This window comes from Physcomitrium patens, chromosome 2, assembly GCF_059467195.1.
Source record: "Physcomitrium patens ecotype Gransden chromosome 2, ASM5946719v1, whole genome shotgun sequence".
NCBI classification, from domain to species: domain Eukaryota; kingdom Viridiplantae; phylum Streptophyta; class Bryopsida; order Funariales; family Funariaceae; genus Physcomitrium; species Physcomitrium patens.
The window spans coordinates 16,795,492-16,815,198 of record NC_143411.1 but is presented as its reverse complement, the minus strand read 5'-3'; the positions used below and the strand labels follow the sequence as shown (position 1 = coordinate 16,815,198).

General features: G+C 29.8%; 1 protein-coding gene across 1 annotated transcript; it reads right to left on the bottom strand.

Moving 5' to 3' along the window:
* Positions 1-709: 709 nt before the first annotated feature.
* Positions 710-3,612, bottom strand: LOC112278267 (ABC transporter F family member 4). The gene is made up of 2 exons (XM_024511514.3): positions 3,512-3,612; positions 710-3,393 (listed from the first exon to the last, which is right to left on the bottom strand). The coding sequence occupies exon 2, from the start codon at positions 3,366-3,368 to the stop codon at positions 1,185-1,187; it is 2,184 nt and encodes a 727-aa protein (XP_024367282.1). The 5' UTR covers positions 3,369-3,393; positions 3,512-3,612; the 3' UTR covers positions 710-1,184.
* Between the last annotated feature and the right edge of the window lie 16,095 nt (positions 3,613-19,707).

Sequence of the window (19,707 nt, the reverse complement as noted above, 5' to 3'; positions counted from 1 at the left end):
ATTTTTAATCCATTACATGTTTTTAATAACAACAACAAAGTTACATTTGCCAAAAATCATGTATGATAAATTCATGGAGACTAAATTAACTGAGTTACAAATCCTAATTACAAACATGTGAGAAACTTAAGCTTGTTAAAATTAATTACAATCATGCAATTCTATAAATTTATGCAATCTAGAAAATTGTGAGATCTATTACACCCTGGTTACTATCATGTCTTTGAAGAATTTAAACCTGTATTCACGTCTATTATTGCAGAATTTAAACCAAGATGCTATTGACAGACACCTTTTTTCAAAAGTACTGGCTGAGTGATGTTTAAATTTTGAAAATTGAACCTTCAAAATATTGCTAAAATTTACGATTAGCCCTTTTTGTTTCTTTTTTTGTAAGAAAAATACTTTCTATCACAAAAGTTCACGTGTTCACAAATAGGAGAATAAAATCGCTTGTGGCATTTGAGTAGAAATGCCTGTCAGTACAATATGTAACTTCCCAGCATATTGTAAAAGATTCTCAACGAAGTTCTTCCTCTCAAAATTTCATAATTATAATTTATCCATTTTTCATTTTCACTTAAGACGTCATTCAAACATGTAAAGGATTGAACGATGACACAAACAAACAATAAAGATTCTCGAGCCATCCCACATAATTGAATTAAGCGTATAATTCAATCATTTCATTCAAGGTCCGGAACTGATAGATAAACACAATGAAAACTTAGATGGATGTCGAATGAACAACCTGTTCGTCAGCCAATTTTAGCTATATGAGGGTTTCAGGGGCTAACCCTAGCCTTAAACAGCCCTGATTCTCGAACATTAGAGACTGTCATGTCAGATCAACAAAACCCTACATGTCAAATCACCAACAACAACCAACTACCAAACCTCAATAGAGAGTCATCAATCCCAAAATGTATCTGTAAACTCTTCAACCAATACACAACCTGTACCTAAGGTTTGCCAACTCCAACAACCCGCAATTTAATGGCTTCATTGAGTACAAGACAAAGATCTCACTCACAAATCCAAAGAGAGCTGGGAGACTCTGTATTGGCTTTTAAGGAAAGGATCCATCAATCTTGTCGAAGTCGAAGTTGCAGGTTCAGCATAACAATACGTACAATGACTGGATTACCTATAATAAGAAAGAAGTTGAAAATAATTTACTGTATCTACTCGTCTACCTCTGCTCGGATCTCTTCCGTCAGCTCTTTCTTGTATTCATCGAAGCTGTCGGGATACTTCCGCACAGATCCATCTTCCACAACCCACACTTCACTGTTCTCCTCTTCTGAACAAACCCGAGATATCAACCGAGAATCGTGACTAACAAGCACAACTCCTCCAGTAAATTCGTCCAAAGCATCCGCCAGTGCATCAATACTTTGCATGTCAAGATGATTGGTAGGCTCATCGAGTAGCAGAATATGCGGCCGAGCCATAGATATAGAAGTAAAAACAACCCTTGCTTTCTGCCCTCCAGAAAGCTTCACAATGGGTGTAAGATGGTTGTGACTGGGTAGCCCAAACTTTCCAAGTTTCGCTCTCACAGCTTCTTGTTTACTGGGACCTTCTTGATCTGGATGAAGTCGAAGGAGATACTGAACTGGTGTCTCGTCCATCGTCAAAGAATCTACGAAGTGTTGGGAGTATCGACCCACTCGAAGCTTCTGACTCTGTCTGGACTCCCCTTCAGTAGGTTGAAGATCTCCAGCCAAAAGGTTCAAAAGCGTCGATTTTCCAGCACCATTAGGCCCAACAATTGCCACTCGCGTACCCATATCCACACCGACATCAATTGACTTCAGAGCAAAATCTGGGCGGCCAGGGTAACTGAAGCCGACATCAATCAATTGTAAGAGTGGGGGCGTCAGCTCCGTGGGTTCTGGGAAGTGGAACTCCACACTGTAATCACGCCATCTCTTCGGAGCCTCAGCAGTGGCGTCATCATCATCAGCTGCAACTTTAGACTTGCCCTTGGACTTAGCATCCTTGCCAGCATTGAATTTCGCACGATCCTTGACTTTGTCTTGCTGTGCCTTGCTCCCACTCCTCTTTGCAGCTTTCAACTGCTTCTCGAAAACCTCAAACTTCTTATTATTTTCACGACGTTTCTGCTCGTACATCTCCTCAAAAGCTGCAAAATTGCCCTTGTACGTGAGCAGCTTCTGGTCATGTAGATGGATGATGTCTGTAGAAACAGAATTCAAGAAGTCGCGGTCGTGGGATACAACAATCAATGTCTTTTTCCACCTCTCAAGATACTGCTCGAGCCACATAACAGCTCTCAAATCTAAGTGATTAGTGGGCTCATCAAGCAACAACAGCGTAGGCTGCATAAACAGAGCCCTCGCCAATGAAATTCTCATTCGCCAACCTCCACTAAAGGACTTCGTGGCTCTCCCCTGCATCGCTATGGAAAACCCTAGACCTGCCAAAATCTTGGAGGCTCTCGATTCCGCGGCATCAGTCCCAAGTGCCTGCATTTTCTCATAGAGAGCCGTCAGCTGCTCTCCAATGTCATCGGCTTCCTCGCCATCATCACCTCCATTACTCGCCTCACTCCGTTTCTGCAACTCTGCAGCCTCTTCTCGCGCACGCATCAACTCCTCATCCGCAGATACCACCGATTCGAGAGCTGTTTTCTCGTCTCCGACAACCTCCTGCTCCACTAACAACACATCTATGTTCTTTGGAACGGGAATTTGACGCCAAGCCAAAAGCTTAAGAAGCGTGGACTTCCCGGTACCATTGGGCCCGACTAAACCATACCGCCGCCCATGCACGATAGTGATCGTTGTATTCTTCAGCAATTCCTTACCACGCGCAGACACAGAGAAATTCTCAACTTTAATATCCTTCATACTGGCCTCCGCTGCATTCTCCTCACCCTCCAAGGCCGCTGCCTTCGCCCCAATAGTCACAGAGAAAGCATTCTTATCATCCTTCATCGCCTCCTGTTTCGCCATTTCCGCGGCCGCGGCAGCCATCGTCTCCTTCTTCTCTTTCTTCTTCGCAGTCTTATCCGTCACGGTCAAATCGAGCCCCTTCCGCTCCCCTCGCTTCAAAGCCAACGCTGCCTCCTCATCGCTGTCCATCCCCATATCGTCCTCGTCCTCAGGAGGCAAATCTATATCCCCATAGGCGCTCGTCGCCGGGGCGGGTGCTTTCTTCGCACCTTTTGCACCTCCAGCCATCTTCGACTTCGCCGGCTTGTCCTCCTTCGCCTTGTCCAAACTGTTCAAAAACGCAGACACCGAAACACGCTCCTTCTTCACATTTCCTCCTCCTCCTCCTCCCGCTTTCGACTTCCCACCGCCCGCCATGCTCCCCGCATCATCCTTCTTCCGCACCATTTTCACCAAACCCTAAATAATCCTCCTACGTAGACACTCAGCACAAAGCTTACAAGTCAAGCAAACCAACACTGGCCTACAACAAAAGAAGCATTCCCCTAACAAAATAAAATAAAATAAAATAAAACACGTTAAAATCGCACCACTGCCGTGGCCAACGATCCACAATGTTTGATCCGCTGAGCTCCCAATTCCTCAACCCTAAATTGTGAATTCGATCGAGCAAGACGACGAGCCTGTGTTTGAGGAGGGCGAAGTGATAGATCTGGATAGATGGATGCAAAAGTGGCAGATGAATGTATTTTTCGGACGGACGGATGAACACAAGATATGTGGATGAATGTAGGGTGTGTCGTTGGTTTGGTTGTGGATGATAATGTGCCAACGATGGGGTGCGTCTCGCAAACTCTGTTCGTCCTCTCTACTTTCAAAGCTTCGCTGTGGTCTGCACGTTCTACTGAGGCCCCTTCATCGCTTGCCCCCCAATCTCAAAGGATGGCACAAATAATTCAAGATATGGTAAGTTTGACCAAAATTTATATGTAGTTTAGCACGAGTTGGTACTGTGTATACCAACTATTGGTATAATTTATAACAAGTGGGTTAAAATATGTGTGTTTTTACAAAAAAATAAGAACCCTATTTTTATATTGTTATTTTAAGAGTATTTGAAAAGGTTATGATTTGTATTGTAACAATATGTGTTGCAATATTTAAATTCATTTTCGTGAAAATAAGTATTATTGTGTTTATAAAAATGATTACCTAGCACATGAGCTTCTGCTCTTGTGTTAGTTTTATTACAAGTAACAATAGTTTTGAGGATTTCTCTTGTGGATTTTAAATAGAAAATGAACAAATATTATGGCTTTGAAATTAAAATTAATTTTGCTTTCACTGGTTGAGGAATGAAACATTTTTAATAAATCTCTTTGAGTGGTTTTTTGACGTGGTATATTAATGATATTTCTGTTCTTAACGAATATTATGAATCCCATTTTGAAACAAGTTATGTTACAATAACAAGATATTATACGAGCTTTAAATGCCTAAAATTGAATCATTTAAAGGATGTTGTTCTTAAGTAATTCATAACATAGGAAGATGGTTACTTACAACAACATCAAAGTGACAAGGTCCTTCTTATAGTGTTAAATTATTTTAGGGTAATGATTTTCTCATAACCCATTAAAATAACATTTATATGTATACTTTTTTAAAATTACAAAACAAGAATTTAAAGGGAAACAAAATTTCAATACGTTTAGAGATAAGAATACATACGAAGGAAACATTTTAGTTAAAACGAAAATTTTATTTAAACTATTTTTATCAAAATAAATGGAATATGAAAAATTTTAGTAGATTACATAAGTCAAGAATTTGGATACATGTAGAATTTTGTGGTGTGTGTGCTTACTTTGCAAGTGTAAAAGGTACCAAAGCTATGCTATTTCAAAATAAAGTGACATATGTGGTAAATAATATAGAAACCTAAATGTTGGTCTATCATGGCCACTTTGATCAAAACCCACTTTTCACACTCACCTCAGTCTCTAGTACTTGCAAAATCTTCTAAAATATCTTAAAAGTTTGTATGGAAAGAATGATTATATCCTTGTTTTTTGTGTTAAGAAAATTGTAGGAGGGAGAAAAATTCTTTATCTAAATGCCACCATGTGGATAATAATTCACGGGGAGGCATTCATCCAAGGAGTAAAAGTTTATAAGGTTGTTCTATCAAAGAAATTGTGTTGTACATTTTCTAATATTGATATTATTTCATATTGAAGTGTAGAGTGGATACCATATCTTGATTGTTTTTAAAAACTAATTCATATAACAATCTTGTCATATTCATCATATAAATAAGATCTTTATTTACTTTATTTCAAATTTTCAAATTTTCAAATCCTTTACTTTAATGCTCTTTTTTACATCAATTTTCTTTTATTAGATTAATTTTATCTTTAAAATAGATAGATAAATAAATAAATACTGACACATTCATCTTAATATGTTTTTTTATTATTTTTTAAAAATATTTCAAAAGGAATTTAAAAAAAAGTCATAAAAATGATTTAATTCACTCTAAGGTCATATTTTCTACAAAATTTTTATTTTAAATACTTCTACATATATAATTTTACATGTCTATTCCTACTGCAGTTTATTAATTCACATCAAAATAGTACATTTTTTATAATTTCAAAGATAAATATTTATAAAAATTCCAATTTATTTTTTTAATTGAAGAAAGAATCATATATGTGCACTTTTCAAATTAAAAAATAAAGGTTATTATTGATAGTAGAATATATATATGTTATTTGAGTAATTTTTAATAATAAACATAATTTGTGTATTCAAAAAAATAAAAATAAAGATCAAGACTTTTTTTTTGTAATAATTGCATATATATATTTACAAGTTTGAAATACATCAATTTGAACTTCATAAACATGAATGGTTTTTAGGAGATTTCTTTGCACAAGATAAAAAGCTTAATGGAATTAGGAAAATAAATTACAACTGCTGAATGATATCAGTAAGGTGTTCAAGCCAAGCATGCTAACTATGTTGATGGGTGTGGGTGGTGCTAAGAAGACATCAATGATAAATGTATTGGTAAGATGGAAGACAAGTAAATACATCATAAGGATCATCTTAATTATTAGATTTCTATTGAAGAATGAGACTTTTGTCAATATCTTTAGATAGTACAAGCAGTTTGACATCTACTTTCTTAATATCATAGTCCTTAAGTTCGTCATTTATTGTGTTTAGATTTACTTGTCTAAAAATATCAAACCTTCTATATGTAAGATTAATCCTCTTTATAAGTCTTATTTTATTTAAAATATGTTATATGTGGCATTTTTTTAAAAATTATATTTTTAAATTTATGATTTAATGAAGAATAAATGGTAGAAGAATAATTAATTTTTTAAATAAAGTATGAATTAATTTTTTTTTTTTTTTTTAAGATTTATCTCTAAACCAAGTCCTTGTGATTTGTCACTAGGTAGAAATCATGAGTTATATCCACTATAAATTCAATCTATAAATTATTCACTCATTGCTTTTGACAAGTTAATGATAATTGATAACTACACGAGATTTTTTTTGTTTGTTTGTTTGTTTGTTTGTTTGTTTGTTTGTTTTTTTTTGTTTTTTTTGTTTTTTTTTTGTTAATATTTTATTAGAAATAAAAAATTAGTGTTATTTTAATTTTGAGTCATTTTATAGATGGTGGTTTTGAAAATCTAGTTGTATTAGGATGCCATTATGATGACTTGCTTTTGAAAGTTGAAACTTGGAGAGTGATGCAATAGAGAGTATATTTGCTTATAATCTAAAGTCTATAATAATTATTTATATGGCCTTAAAGATGGTATCATAGATATTGATTGTTGAGGATTAGAGGATAATGTATATATGTGAATTTGAATGGCAATTAATGTATCTACTGTTGTATGAAGACAATATCATCTTTTAGTATACAACTTTTTAATGAAAATCTACCTAATAGATGATGATGAGAATTATGAAACTAATTATGAATAAATAATAGATATATGAGAGATTTTTTGATAAGAGTTTGTAGAAGAGGTGATATAACTAGTAAGCTAATATCATAAATATGTATATTTATTTCAATACTTACTTAGATAATAGAGATATATAGAAGTAGATAAAAGTACATAATTTTGATAATATCTTCTAGAAAAGCTTCTTAAAAGCTTTACAAATATGATTTCATCTTTGTACATGTCTAAGGTTGAATATTTGGCCAATAAGTTAGCTACATATCATATATATTAGTGGCTTGTGGTATAAAGTAACCATGTCATGCACTTAAATGAAACTTGCCTTATGAATTAAGACACATGTTTTGCAAATTGAATATATGTCAAAGATCCTATAAAATATTTTTACATAGCTCTTAGTTAGATAATATATATAGAAGGAAGAATTAATCTTTTTTTATTATTATAAATTCTATTCTTGATTTTAATCTAGTTTTAAAAATCTCTAGTTTTCTTGAATTTTAGCAATAGCCATTGTAATTTTGGCAATAGCCATTGTAATTTCTTTTGAATATACATATTTTTTTATTTTTATTTTTTTAATCTTTTTTTGAAAAAACTTTCACTTCTTTATTTATCTTCATTAAGTTCTTGTCTTTAAAAAATTGATAAGAGTAGACTTATAATATTAAAATTTTATCTTTTCTTGATTAAAAGTAGGTTAATCTTTTTTTTTATAAGACATAAGTATATTAGGAGTTACAGATTACCTTCTTTAAAACTCATATTGTTCTTAGCAGAGATTGTTAAAATAAAGAATATTATGGCACAAATATAAGAGAAATTGAAGAAGTTAATGCTTGTAATGCATCAATTTAATTTACCACCATAGGAAACAATAAGATTAATAGGAATTGAGGATATAAAGATGATCAAAGCTGCTTCAATATTTTTTCTAAATCAAGCTATTTTTTCTTTAGTGGAATATTATTTTAATATTAAAAAATCAAGAATTATCATATCCAAGAAGTTTGATGGCACAAGATCAAAGTTTTAAAGATTCATTAATCAAGTATAACTAGTGATTGAACTTCAATTCCAAAGCTATCCAACTCTAAGATCACAAGTCATGTTTATTGAAATATTACTTTTTGATTATATTTTATCTTAGTTTCATCTTTTTTTGAATAATGAGATCCAATATTAGATAATTTAGAGGCATTTTTGGCAAAGTTTTGATTCATATATGGAGAATATGATGCAATTTATGTTGCAATCTATAAGATTTGTATTTTGCAATAAGGCAATTGATTTGTAACATTTTATGCTTCAAAATTTTAAAAACTTGTGAATAATATAATATGAAATGATATTGCGTTCATTAGCTATTTTTTCTATAGATTACAGCATGAGATAAAAAAATTAATGCTCAACAAACATGATCCTTAGACATTGAGTCAAGTGATTGATTTTATTATGAAGTATAATAATCATCATTTTAAATTTTAATCTAAAAAGTACAAAAATAGACCTCAATATTTTTACAATTCAATGGCAATACTAATATATTCTCAATATGTACATTCAAAAGTGGAAGATATGCAAATTAGCATAATTTGTTTCAAATTTCTTACTCAGCAAGAAAAGACTCTTTTTCAACAAGAAAAATTATACTTATATTGTGAAGAGTCTAAATACATTGCTCAACATTGTCCAAAGAAGTGGCATAACTAAAAAATAAAGAATATGGCTATTAAAAAAGATAATATATTAGAAAATAAACTTGTCTACCTACAATAAGGACTTTGTGGCTAGAATCTTTTACAACACTTAGTGAAAGACCTATTCTTTTTTCAAAATCCTATCATTATTTTATATTAGATATTTATTTAGGACCTAATCATTACAAAGCCTATGTTTTATTAGATTCAAGATCCTCATCTTTTTTCTTAAATAAAGAGTTTGTAAAAAGATATAGCATATCTTCAATAAAAAAAATAAACCTATTCATACATAAATCATAGGCATATGTAATGATATGGTCGTCTATTATCTTCTAGAGATGTTATTCATAAGACCTTTTCTATAAAATTAGTAATTAGTGGTCATAATAGCTTAGTGATATTTAATATAATTAAATCTCTCTATAATCTAATCATTTTAGGTTTATTGTAGTTTAAAAAATATAATCCTTAAATAAATTAGACTATTTATGGTCTTAATATTTTCTAAAATAAAATTAAGTATTTTTCCAATTAAATAGAAAGTCAAAATTCTAGTACAAAAAAATCTTTATTTGTAGATGTAAAACTTTTCTTGGATATTGTAAAAAAATAATTGCCTTATATTATTTGTGCTATATTTATTTCTAATAATAGAAAGACTTTAGATAGTATTTTAAGTCAATATTAAGATTATTACAATATCTTTGAAAAGAAAATGTGGATGATTTTTCAAAAAATTGTATTATGGACATAATTATTTACCTAAATAAAAAGTATTAGATAGAAAATAAATGTAGGTATATTTGATATTATCTTATGGTAAAGTTTTTTAGAAGATTCATAGATGAATATTTGACTTTATAAATATTTATAGTTGATTGATAGATTAAAAACTTGACCAATAACTCAGCCATGTGTTGCAAGTGTAGATTGCTTGTGAAACAAGCTAATGATATGGTGCACATATAAGAAACTTGTTTTGTGAATTAAAACATGTGTTAGAGGTTCTATGTCATATTGTTTTTAGCTCTTGGTTGGATAGTATATACAGAAGCAAGAGCAACGACTTCTTCACTTTTGCCAACATCTTTCTAGTCTTTAGTCTTATTATCTTTGATAGTAGCCATTCTAATTCAATATATTACCATCTTTGAGTGATTTTTATTCTTTTTGAGTGACATAAAAGTGTATTAAAATTTTCTTCCTTTGATGTTTATGTCCTTGATAATTTGATAAGAATTCTAATTTGTTGTCTTAATTTTGAATTAAAAGTGAGTAAATTACTCCAATTCTATTGTTGCATTTTGAAGGTTGTAAACTATCCATCTTTAAATCCACTTTTAGTTTTCTAACATTAATTGTTTTTATTAAAGAGAGTAGATTATCTCTCTTTGTGATAACTTTCATTTGATATTAGAGATTGTAATTTTTTCTCATGTAAATTAACTTTTATATTTGTTTGAGTTGTCTATAAAAAAAAAATTATAGATGTTATTTTTAGCAAAAATAAGAATAGATTTGTAAATATTGTAGATCTTCACAAGCTTGTCAATACTTTGAAAGTAGAAATTTCACATATCTTTAATGTTAATGATGGAGGTAGTATTTTGACACCTATGAAAGAGGTCAACAATGAAGTTTAAAATCTATGCCAAAAAATCTATGCAATAGAAACAAGCAAGTAAATCAAGCTCATAATTAAATCTAAAAAATCTTATTTTTTTTAAGTTTGAGAGAAATAAGGGTAAATATGCCTAAGAATTTCAATAAAATAAAAATAAAAATTTGAATATTTTTACAATGAATAAAGCTCTATCTAAAGTTACATCTTTTTCAATACCTTGATGGATTTATTCAAGTTGGATTCATAGTTGTATTTTTCTCTAAGAGTAATTTTTTAACTTTTAAATTTGATAAAAAATATTTACATCTTTTTTATGATTTAAATTTATTTTTAGAAGTATTTATAGCTATTTTTAGAAAAAATATTAAAAAAATAATAATAATCAAATTTATATTTTTACAACAATGATCACATTTAGTTATTATATATAATATAAAATTTTAAAATCTCACTTGTGATTTAGATTAAAATAAAAAATACTTATCAATCAATTTTGATATGGATTTTAAAATAATGTCAAAGACTTATTACTGACAATGCCATGAATAAGCTTATTAGAACAATATATTATTGAAGCCATTGCATGAAGTAGTCAATTCTTTGAAAGATGCCAAGAAAAAAAATTATTTGAAGAAGTACAAATCAAGCCATAGTAACAATCTCTAAATTCATAGAAGCTTATTTATTAAGATTTGAATCCATGCAAATTGATAGAATACTTTTCAAGTCTCTTATTGAACAAATTTTTTTTTAATGTCAACAAGAAGGTTTATACTTATATTATGGAGAACCTAAATACAATATTCAACATTGTCCAAAGAAGCAAGGAAACCACAAAATGAAGAACAAAATTACCAAAAATAATGATGTATAAAAAAAAATAAGTTTTTAAAACTACAAAAGGGACCATGCGGATTCTATTATGGACATAAAATGAGTGAGCTATAGCCAAAGAATAGATTGATGAGAACTTGGCTAAAAACTTCATATATCATTTTAAATCTCTAAAAGAGGTTCCTATCTTATTTGTGAAGAAAAAAGACAAATCTTTCAAAATATGAACTATCAAGGACTCAACATAATTACCATCAAGAGTAAATATTTTTTATCTTTAATTTCAAGTCTTTTTTATCAATTCAATCAAGGAAAGATCTATATAAAAATAGAGCTATAAGCAATATATGTTTTGATACACATCAAAGAAGGAGATGAATAGAAGAATACATTTCAAACCAAGTATAGGTATTTTGAATATAATATCATGCTTTTTGGACTTACAATTGCACAAGCTACATTTTAACATCTAATGAATGATGTTTTTTGTAAGTTTCTTGATGATTTTTTTATTTTTTATCTAGATAATATTTTAATCTATTCCAAAAAGATAGGAAAGTATGAATTTTATATTTTTTACATACTACAAAAACTAAAAAATATAAGTTTATACACCAATATTAAAAATTAGGTATTTTATATTATTCAAATTGACTTTTTAAGATATGTCATTTCAAATGATGGCCTTATGATGGATTCAAAGAAAGTCAAAACTATCATAGATTAGAAGATCTCAAAAATAGACAAAGACATATAATATTTTTTTTAAGATTTGTGAATTATTACTAGATCTTCATCAAGAGGTTTTTTAAATTTTTAGTTCCTCTTACATGTCTAGAAAATAAAGAAAAACTTTAATGGAAAGATTTTTCATAGCGTCAAATGTGAAAGGTAGTCAAAGATTTTGTATAATTATGTAATATTTGTTCAGATCAAAAACTCCTTGTCATTGACCTTATAGACATTTTTAGCCATTACATATTTAGGAACAATCATAGTCTTTTATTTCTATAGATTTTGTTATAAATCTTTTAATCTCAAATTTTTATGATTCTATATTTATAATAGTAGACTATTTTATTAAGATGGTATATTTTATACCATGTACAAAATCTATATCTATTGAAGAAACATCTAAATTTTTTCTTGACAACATCTATTCCTATTATGGATTATCTAAAGATATAATATTAGAAAGAGAGACTCAATTTGTATCAAAATTTTGAAAAAAATGAATAATCTCAATTATAAATAGGAATAAGGTATGGTTATTTTATTACAATATCAAGACTAACGACCCTTGTAGTAAGTTGGATTAATATAGGCTTAGATCATTTTTTATTTTTTAATAAATCAATTCAATTTTTTATTGATTATATCTACCAAAGTCTATGAAGATCCATCTCAAATTCCATGTATCTCTTTTTAAGCCATATAAAACAATAAATATCTAAAAAAATAATAATAATAATAAAAAAATGTAATCTCTTTCTATAGAAGTGGTTAATAATCAAGTGTTTGAGGTAGAAGAAGTCTTAGATTTAAGGTGGTACTAACATAGGTTAGAATAATATTCATTGTTATAGATATGATATTAGTGAATGCACATGGAAGCTAACTAAGAATCTTGCAAATGTAAGAAAGAAGGTTAATACTTTTCATCAATGACATCCATCAAAACTTAGATAAAGAATCAAATAGATCTTTGTCATAAAAAAAATGATATTCAATGAAGCTTGTCTTCAATCTTCTAATATTCATTATAATTTTTTTCTATTAGTAATACTAACAAGATAGAGAATCAACATCTTATAGATTCAATTCAAGAGCTATTGTTTGATTACTTGCCAAACAAAAGATTGTAATTGTCACAACCTTCAATAATGACATGTTTTTCTTTGAAAGAAAGCAAGATACAATACATTTGGTATTATGACCTTGAAAGAAATTATTGATGTTTGGTGATTTTATTAAAAATAGGCACAATTCTTGATAATATTATAAATATTTTATTTGAAGAAAGTTACAAAAGCTTCAATAATGATTAAATAATAAGATAGGCTTCTTACCTTAAAATAGGTCATTATTGGTGGTTGAAAGGACCTATCAACTACCTTTAAAAAGAACAAAGATTAGAGTATGTGGCAAATACAATTTGTCACATTTTAAACTTCATCAACATATGATCACCGCTTCTTGTAGAACTCATTTCTAGAAAAGAAGAGAGAAAGAGGAGGTGATAATGTCACAAGCATATACATTTATTTTAATAGTTATCTAGATAAAAAAGATAAATAAAAGTAGATAAGTTTGATAATATCTTATTGAAAAGCTTCCTAGAAGTTTAACAAATATAATTTTATTTTTATACATGTTTATAGATAATTAGTGGGTTGAATATTTGACCAACAAGTCAGCCATATATTATATATATATATAAATATATATATATAGCTTATAATACAAGCTAATCATGTGGCATACATATAGGAAACTTGTCTTATAACTTAAGGTACTTGTCTTGCAAATTAGACACATATTAAAAATCCTATAGAATATTGCTACATAGTTCTTAGTTAGATAGTATATATAGAGACAAGAGTGAAGCGTTCTTCACTCTTATTAACTCTATTCTTGCTTCTAATCTTGTTTCAAGGGTCTCTAATTTTCTTATTTTTTGGAAATATCTATTTTAGTTTTTTTTTAACTATACATACTTTTTATTTTTACTTTGTCATCTTTCTTTGAAAAAAGTCTCACTTGTTTATTTGCTTTCATTGAGTTCTTGTCTTTGAAAACTAATGTTTCAAAGATTGATTCTTATGGACCTTCCAAAATTCAAAAGCCTATCTATAAAGGTACAAAAGCCACTAACAATTTTTATGAAGCTTGTGGCAAACTTATATATAATATTTATGGATGAGTTATCATTATGGCTAAATGCATGAGCTATAATTATTCTAATGAGCACCATAGAAACAAAGTATATAATAATTTACACCATCTACTAAATCAACATCAACATCCTCAAGGTTTTTGATGACTGGTTGCTCAAGTAAGAAAGATCAATGAATAAAGTTGATAGATTAGTTCTAAATTTTCTTTAAAGTTCTTCCATCAAAGATAGATTCAACTCTTTTACATGGATGTTGGATGTCACCTTATAGAGCCCTAAGCATATCTTTAGTATGTAATTTATTGATGTTTATGTTGGATCTTTCTTCTACTAGTAAGTATCTTTTATTTATTGTTTGTATTGTAGTATCTTCCATATTTTGGTAGTTTTTTTGCTATTTTTTAATTTTTTAGATATTTATAATTGTCATTTTATTTATTCTACAAATTCATTTCAGAATAAACCTGTATAGGGGAATTCGAACTCAAGGAAAGACTAAGTGCATGAGCTTACAAATTAGGGTCACTCAGTTAACTGTAATCCGAACCACTAAAACACCAAGAAACACTACAATGCTTCCTTTCAGGAACAATACTCCTTCATCAACTGATAACCACAATGTGCAACCCTGCACTCTCAAAAGACTACTCAAAACACAATAATTCCATCCAACACCAAGAAAACAGACTTCATTCCAACCAATCTGGATCCATACAATTTTTGTAATCACAGACTTCCTATGTCTAAAACACACACAACTCTCGATAAACAACAATCATAATCTTCCAATCATAATCAATCTTCCAATAACTTCTCATATAATTCAATCACATAATACTCCAATTATATAATCAATAACTCATAAATCAATCTCTGATTTATTCCATAGACTTACTTCTCAGTATTCAAAAACTATCCATTATTCTTCAACAACAAAGAAAACAAAGAAAACAAAGAGGTAGCACCAAGCTTAACTCTGGCTTATGGCTATCGCAGTCTGGCCCCTCAAACAAACTTCTACAAATCCTATATAATTGCTATTGATTTCCAGATTCTAATTGTAAACCTATAATAACCGCTTTTAATAACTGATTTAACCATCCGTCCTCATGAATTGACTATTCTATGGACTATTAGTCTATTTTATCAATATCTTACAAAAACGAACTAATATCTATTCTATAAAATTATAGAATATTTTTAAGTCTAAGTTTGAAATTTTTAGAATTTTAGAATTTTGAAGTAGAATTTTTGTATCTGAATGAAGAGATTTTGTATTTGGATGAATTTTTGTATTTAAATAAATATTTTTTAAATTTAGAATACTAATACTATATATTTATAAAATAAGCTTCTATTTTCTTTAGTAAGCTATAAAAAAATAAATTAAAGTAGATAAAAAATAATACAAGTATCTTTAAGAAAGAATTAAGATTAATTTGTAGCAAAAATTACTTTAAAAAACTAAAAATTAATATGTGGAGAAGATTGGTTGTGAATCAAGGTCAAAAAATAAATCTTAAGATTCAAAATTGTATAGCTAGGGCAATTGTGAGATTCTTTCATTAATTAAAGAATAAGATTTGAAAGTAAACTAGAGATAGGTTTTTTAGACATTAGTTTTGAGTGATTTGAGTTTGTATTCATATTATAAGGCCTTTGCAAAGTTAAGTTGTTTTGGAATGACTTTAGGCTTTGAGAAATATAAAAAAAATCATATTTTAAAAAATTATGTGAAATTAATAGATGATTTATGACTAAAAGTTTGTGATTGGATATTTTTTATTATGTTGAATCTTTTTTGTAAGTTTAAGCTTGATTAAATAGTTCATTTAAAGGTTATTTAATTTCAAAGTATTGGAATCTCAAGAATTAAAGTTAAGAAGAATAATTAGGATTTCTAAGATTTGCAACAATTTGCTGATTGAATTAAAATAGAAGTTTTAAGAGCTAGTAATAAATTTCTAAGTCAAAAAAAGTAATTGGAATTTAACTCCAACACTAGTAAACATAAACATGATCAATGTAGTAGTAGAAGTGAACCAAACTCTCTTATCAAGTTTCAAATTAATAAGTATGAATCTTTCAAGATTTTGTATTTGTAGATAAAGAGAATTTTTAGAGGTGGCAAAGTTGGCCAAAGAAGTGTAGGCAATGTGATTAAAAAGAGGCAAGGAGAGAAATAACTTAGGCAAAGTTGTGAACAAGACAAGAGTGAGGTTAAAGAAGAAAGTGTTGCTCTTTAGCAATCTCAACATAGAAGACATGACAAGCATTTCAACATCTTTATGACATGTTAGGAACTAGTAATCACAATTATTACCATCAAAATAATACTATAATAATAGTATCAAGATAGAGATTTTTTTATGGAATGATAAATAAATAAGAGTAATATTTTCAAAATATAAAAAGTATAGAAGCATAAAAAAAGTAGTGATAAATTATAATATTCCATATGCAACTTTTAAAGATTGGTATTTTAAAATATAAACATAAAAGAAAATGAGAGTTTAAAGGGTGTTAATTGGAAAAGAAGAAAGAAATCTTATGAAGTACATTTTAGCTATGTACAACAAGATCCTAGGTCTGACAACTACAACTTTGAAAATGAAGGTTGTTGAAATAACTAGGACCTAATGCACACCATTCAAAAACATAATTATTGTTGACAAATGATTGAAATGATTTAAAAACAATCACCTAGAGCACATAGTGAGGGTGGCACAAGCCCTTGTATTCTAGAAAAAAGACAATATGTAAAGAATATGTGCAAAGCTTTTATGATAATTTAAGTGATTTAAATACATTGTATAAGGATATTCTAGATAGATTGTAGAACTATAATAAGTTTGGTGTGCAAAGAAAAAAAAATGTTGCCGCACTTATCATAGCTTAAAAAAATGATCATTGAGTATTTTTTTATCATTTTAGATAAAAAAGAATGGATATTAGTATAAGTTTGCATTAATGCAACAAAAGTAGGCATATCATCTTTTTATATTTTTAGAAAGTAATATTTTCAATAAAACTATATAAAATAGTATAAGACAAGTGTGACTATGATAATACAAGTTAAGGCTTGAAGAACCATTTTTTTTATTTTTAGCATAGATTTCTTATTTTATTATGTGTATAAGATATTTTAATGGCATTTCTCCTACTTTGAGATATTTGTTGATTGTTGATGGATATACAAGCTACATTACTATTAAAGTGACAAAACTAGCACAAGATACAAGATTGTATATTCTAACCTTATTATCTTACACATTGCATGTAATGCACCATTTAAATATATGTATATTTGGACCATTTAAGATTCATTTTAAAGAATACTAAGATTATTGGATATTTAGAAATCTAAACCAACTTAAATAAAAAATAAATTCTTGTGCAATAGATGTCTTTGAGTTTAAAATAGGCTTTGTCAATGAATAATATCACCTATGGCTTTAATTCTATTAGAGTCTTCTTACTTGACAAAATAAAAATGGACATTCACATGGACCCAAGCAAAACCTACATACAATCTTTAGAACAAGTTAGACAAGGTGAAAATGACTTATTTGAGAATTTTATAGAAAATGAAGGGAGATGCATGGAGTTGGTTGGTAAAGATATTGCTACCTTTTTAGTTCATGACATTACACCAAACTTGGAGCTGATCTTGAATTCTATCACTAAACTTTTTTTTTGCTCATGTAGATATATTGGATTTGGAGTTGGCGGATTAGATCTTGTATGTCGTAACCCCAAATCCATATCTCACTCTCTAATATTGCCTACTATTACAAAAAGGAGTAATTTAAGAAGATGCAATGTGAATCCTATAGTGAATTTTTGTAAATCATTAATACTAACTTCAAAGGCATATTTGAACATTATATAGCAAATCCAAGAACAAAATCTTGAATAAAAATAAAAGAATGAAAGAGCACAAATTTAATCCAAAGAATTGAAAAGCAAAAAACTTAATGGATCTTGGAGAGAAGAAGATTTTAAGAGAAATTCATCATGTTATAGTAGCAGAAAAATGAGCCAGCAAGGTTGTTGAACAAGAGGTTGCCACAAAAGAGAGCACTTGCAAGGCTCTAGAGCACAATGCTATAATAAAAAAAAAAATGTGTGTATAAGGCACCTAAGTAAGAAGTTTTGCACAAAATTGCAATGTGTATGAGCATGGAGCTCAATACACAATATTGAGCCTTGTGGGCATAGCCCTACATGTAGAGACACATGTACTGCAGATTGCAAGGGGATCATTGAAAGTGTCACTATTGCAAGCACATTGTTGAGCTTGGTTGGCACTACGAGGAGGTTGTAGAGAGGAGTTGGGATTGTAGGTGCTAATATTCTAACATGTATTATAGAAGGGCAACAGAATTTGCTATTGCTGTGCTCGTAACTAGCCTCTCTATAGGTATACACAATGTGATCAATTTGCATTTCACCACACTCTACCATATGGTTTAAAGCTCATGAACATCTCTCATTTCTTGTTTGGAAATCCATTTTAGAATTATATTCTTCTTATACAATTTATGTTACAATTTCAATGATTACCTATCTACCTCAACATCACATGTTTGCAATACATTTTGATACCTTACAAGTGGCTTATACAATCCCATAGCAAAGAAAGATCTTAAAGAAGCCATTGGAGTAGGGCTAGAAGATAGATGTGAAAGAGTTTGGAGATGAACAAAAACAAAAAAGAATGGTGACAAAAATCCCACATGAAAATGGTGGATTACTTACATTCAAATGTTTGAATTTTAGTTGCTTCATTCACATATTATCCATAGATAGAAATAGGTGAAGCTTGATAGCATAATTAAGTAACAAAATTTTTAATTTTTTAAAAGGAAGATTCTTGATTATGTAATCCACCATTGGATGGAATTAGGATAGCTTGTGTGACGAAATTGGATCAAGAGAATCTTCAGCTAAAACTTTTATAAAAATCCGTTGTTGGACCAAATTGCATAAAAAACACTTGCAATCCACCTGTTTCCTATTTCTCTTTTTGGGGGTATTAGTTTTTTTCAAAAACTTTTACACTTATTGCAAAAATGCTGAAATACTTAAGTTATTGGAAATGAGTCGTCTACCCTATACAATGCTTTTATTCACAATCCATGAGTACATGTTTGAAAAGTGCATGTCTTTTGCATCTACTTTAGATGTTGCTGACAGTATTAGAAAAAAGCCATATACACTTATCATAAACAAAATGTATCAAAAGACACTGCAAAGCATGCACGTGCAACTAAAGGAAGATGTAAGTGCGCCTCGTACAGTTTCCGTACCTAAGACCTTTGCATTATTAGCCCGGCACCCTAAAGCAAATGAACTACTCTCACAGGCACCTAGACTCTCGAAGATTTGAGGTTGCGCCTTTAGAACTTATCTCAAGCAGAGTGGCGAGGGTGACGCGACGAAGAAAGGCACTCGACTCCAGGGCAAGGCATGAAAGGACTAATGTTTCCGTTTCCACAGCCTCGTCGAGTATTGCTTGCTGACTGACAAGTGGAGTTCGTTGGCAGGTCGTTGGCAGGTGCGGTCATAAGAACGGGCTCGTACACGTCTTCGGTATTGCAGCCAAGAGATGGAGCAGCTTGCACTGAGGCGTACGAGGTGTAATATTCTTAAACAAACGACGAGCTTGTATGTTTTTCAGTCATTCATCTTCCATGGTATTTACACGCAGAACCTTTTCAGGATGGTG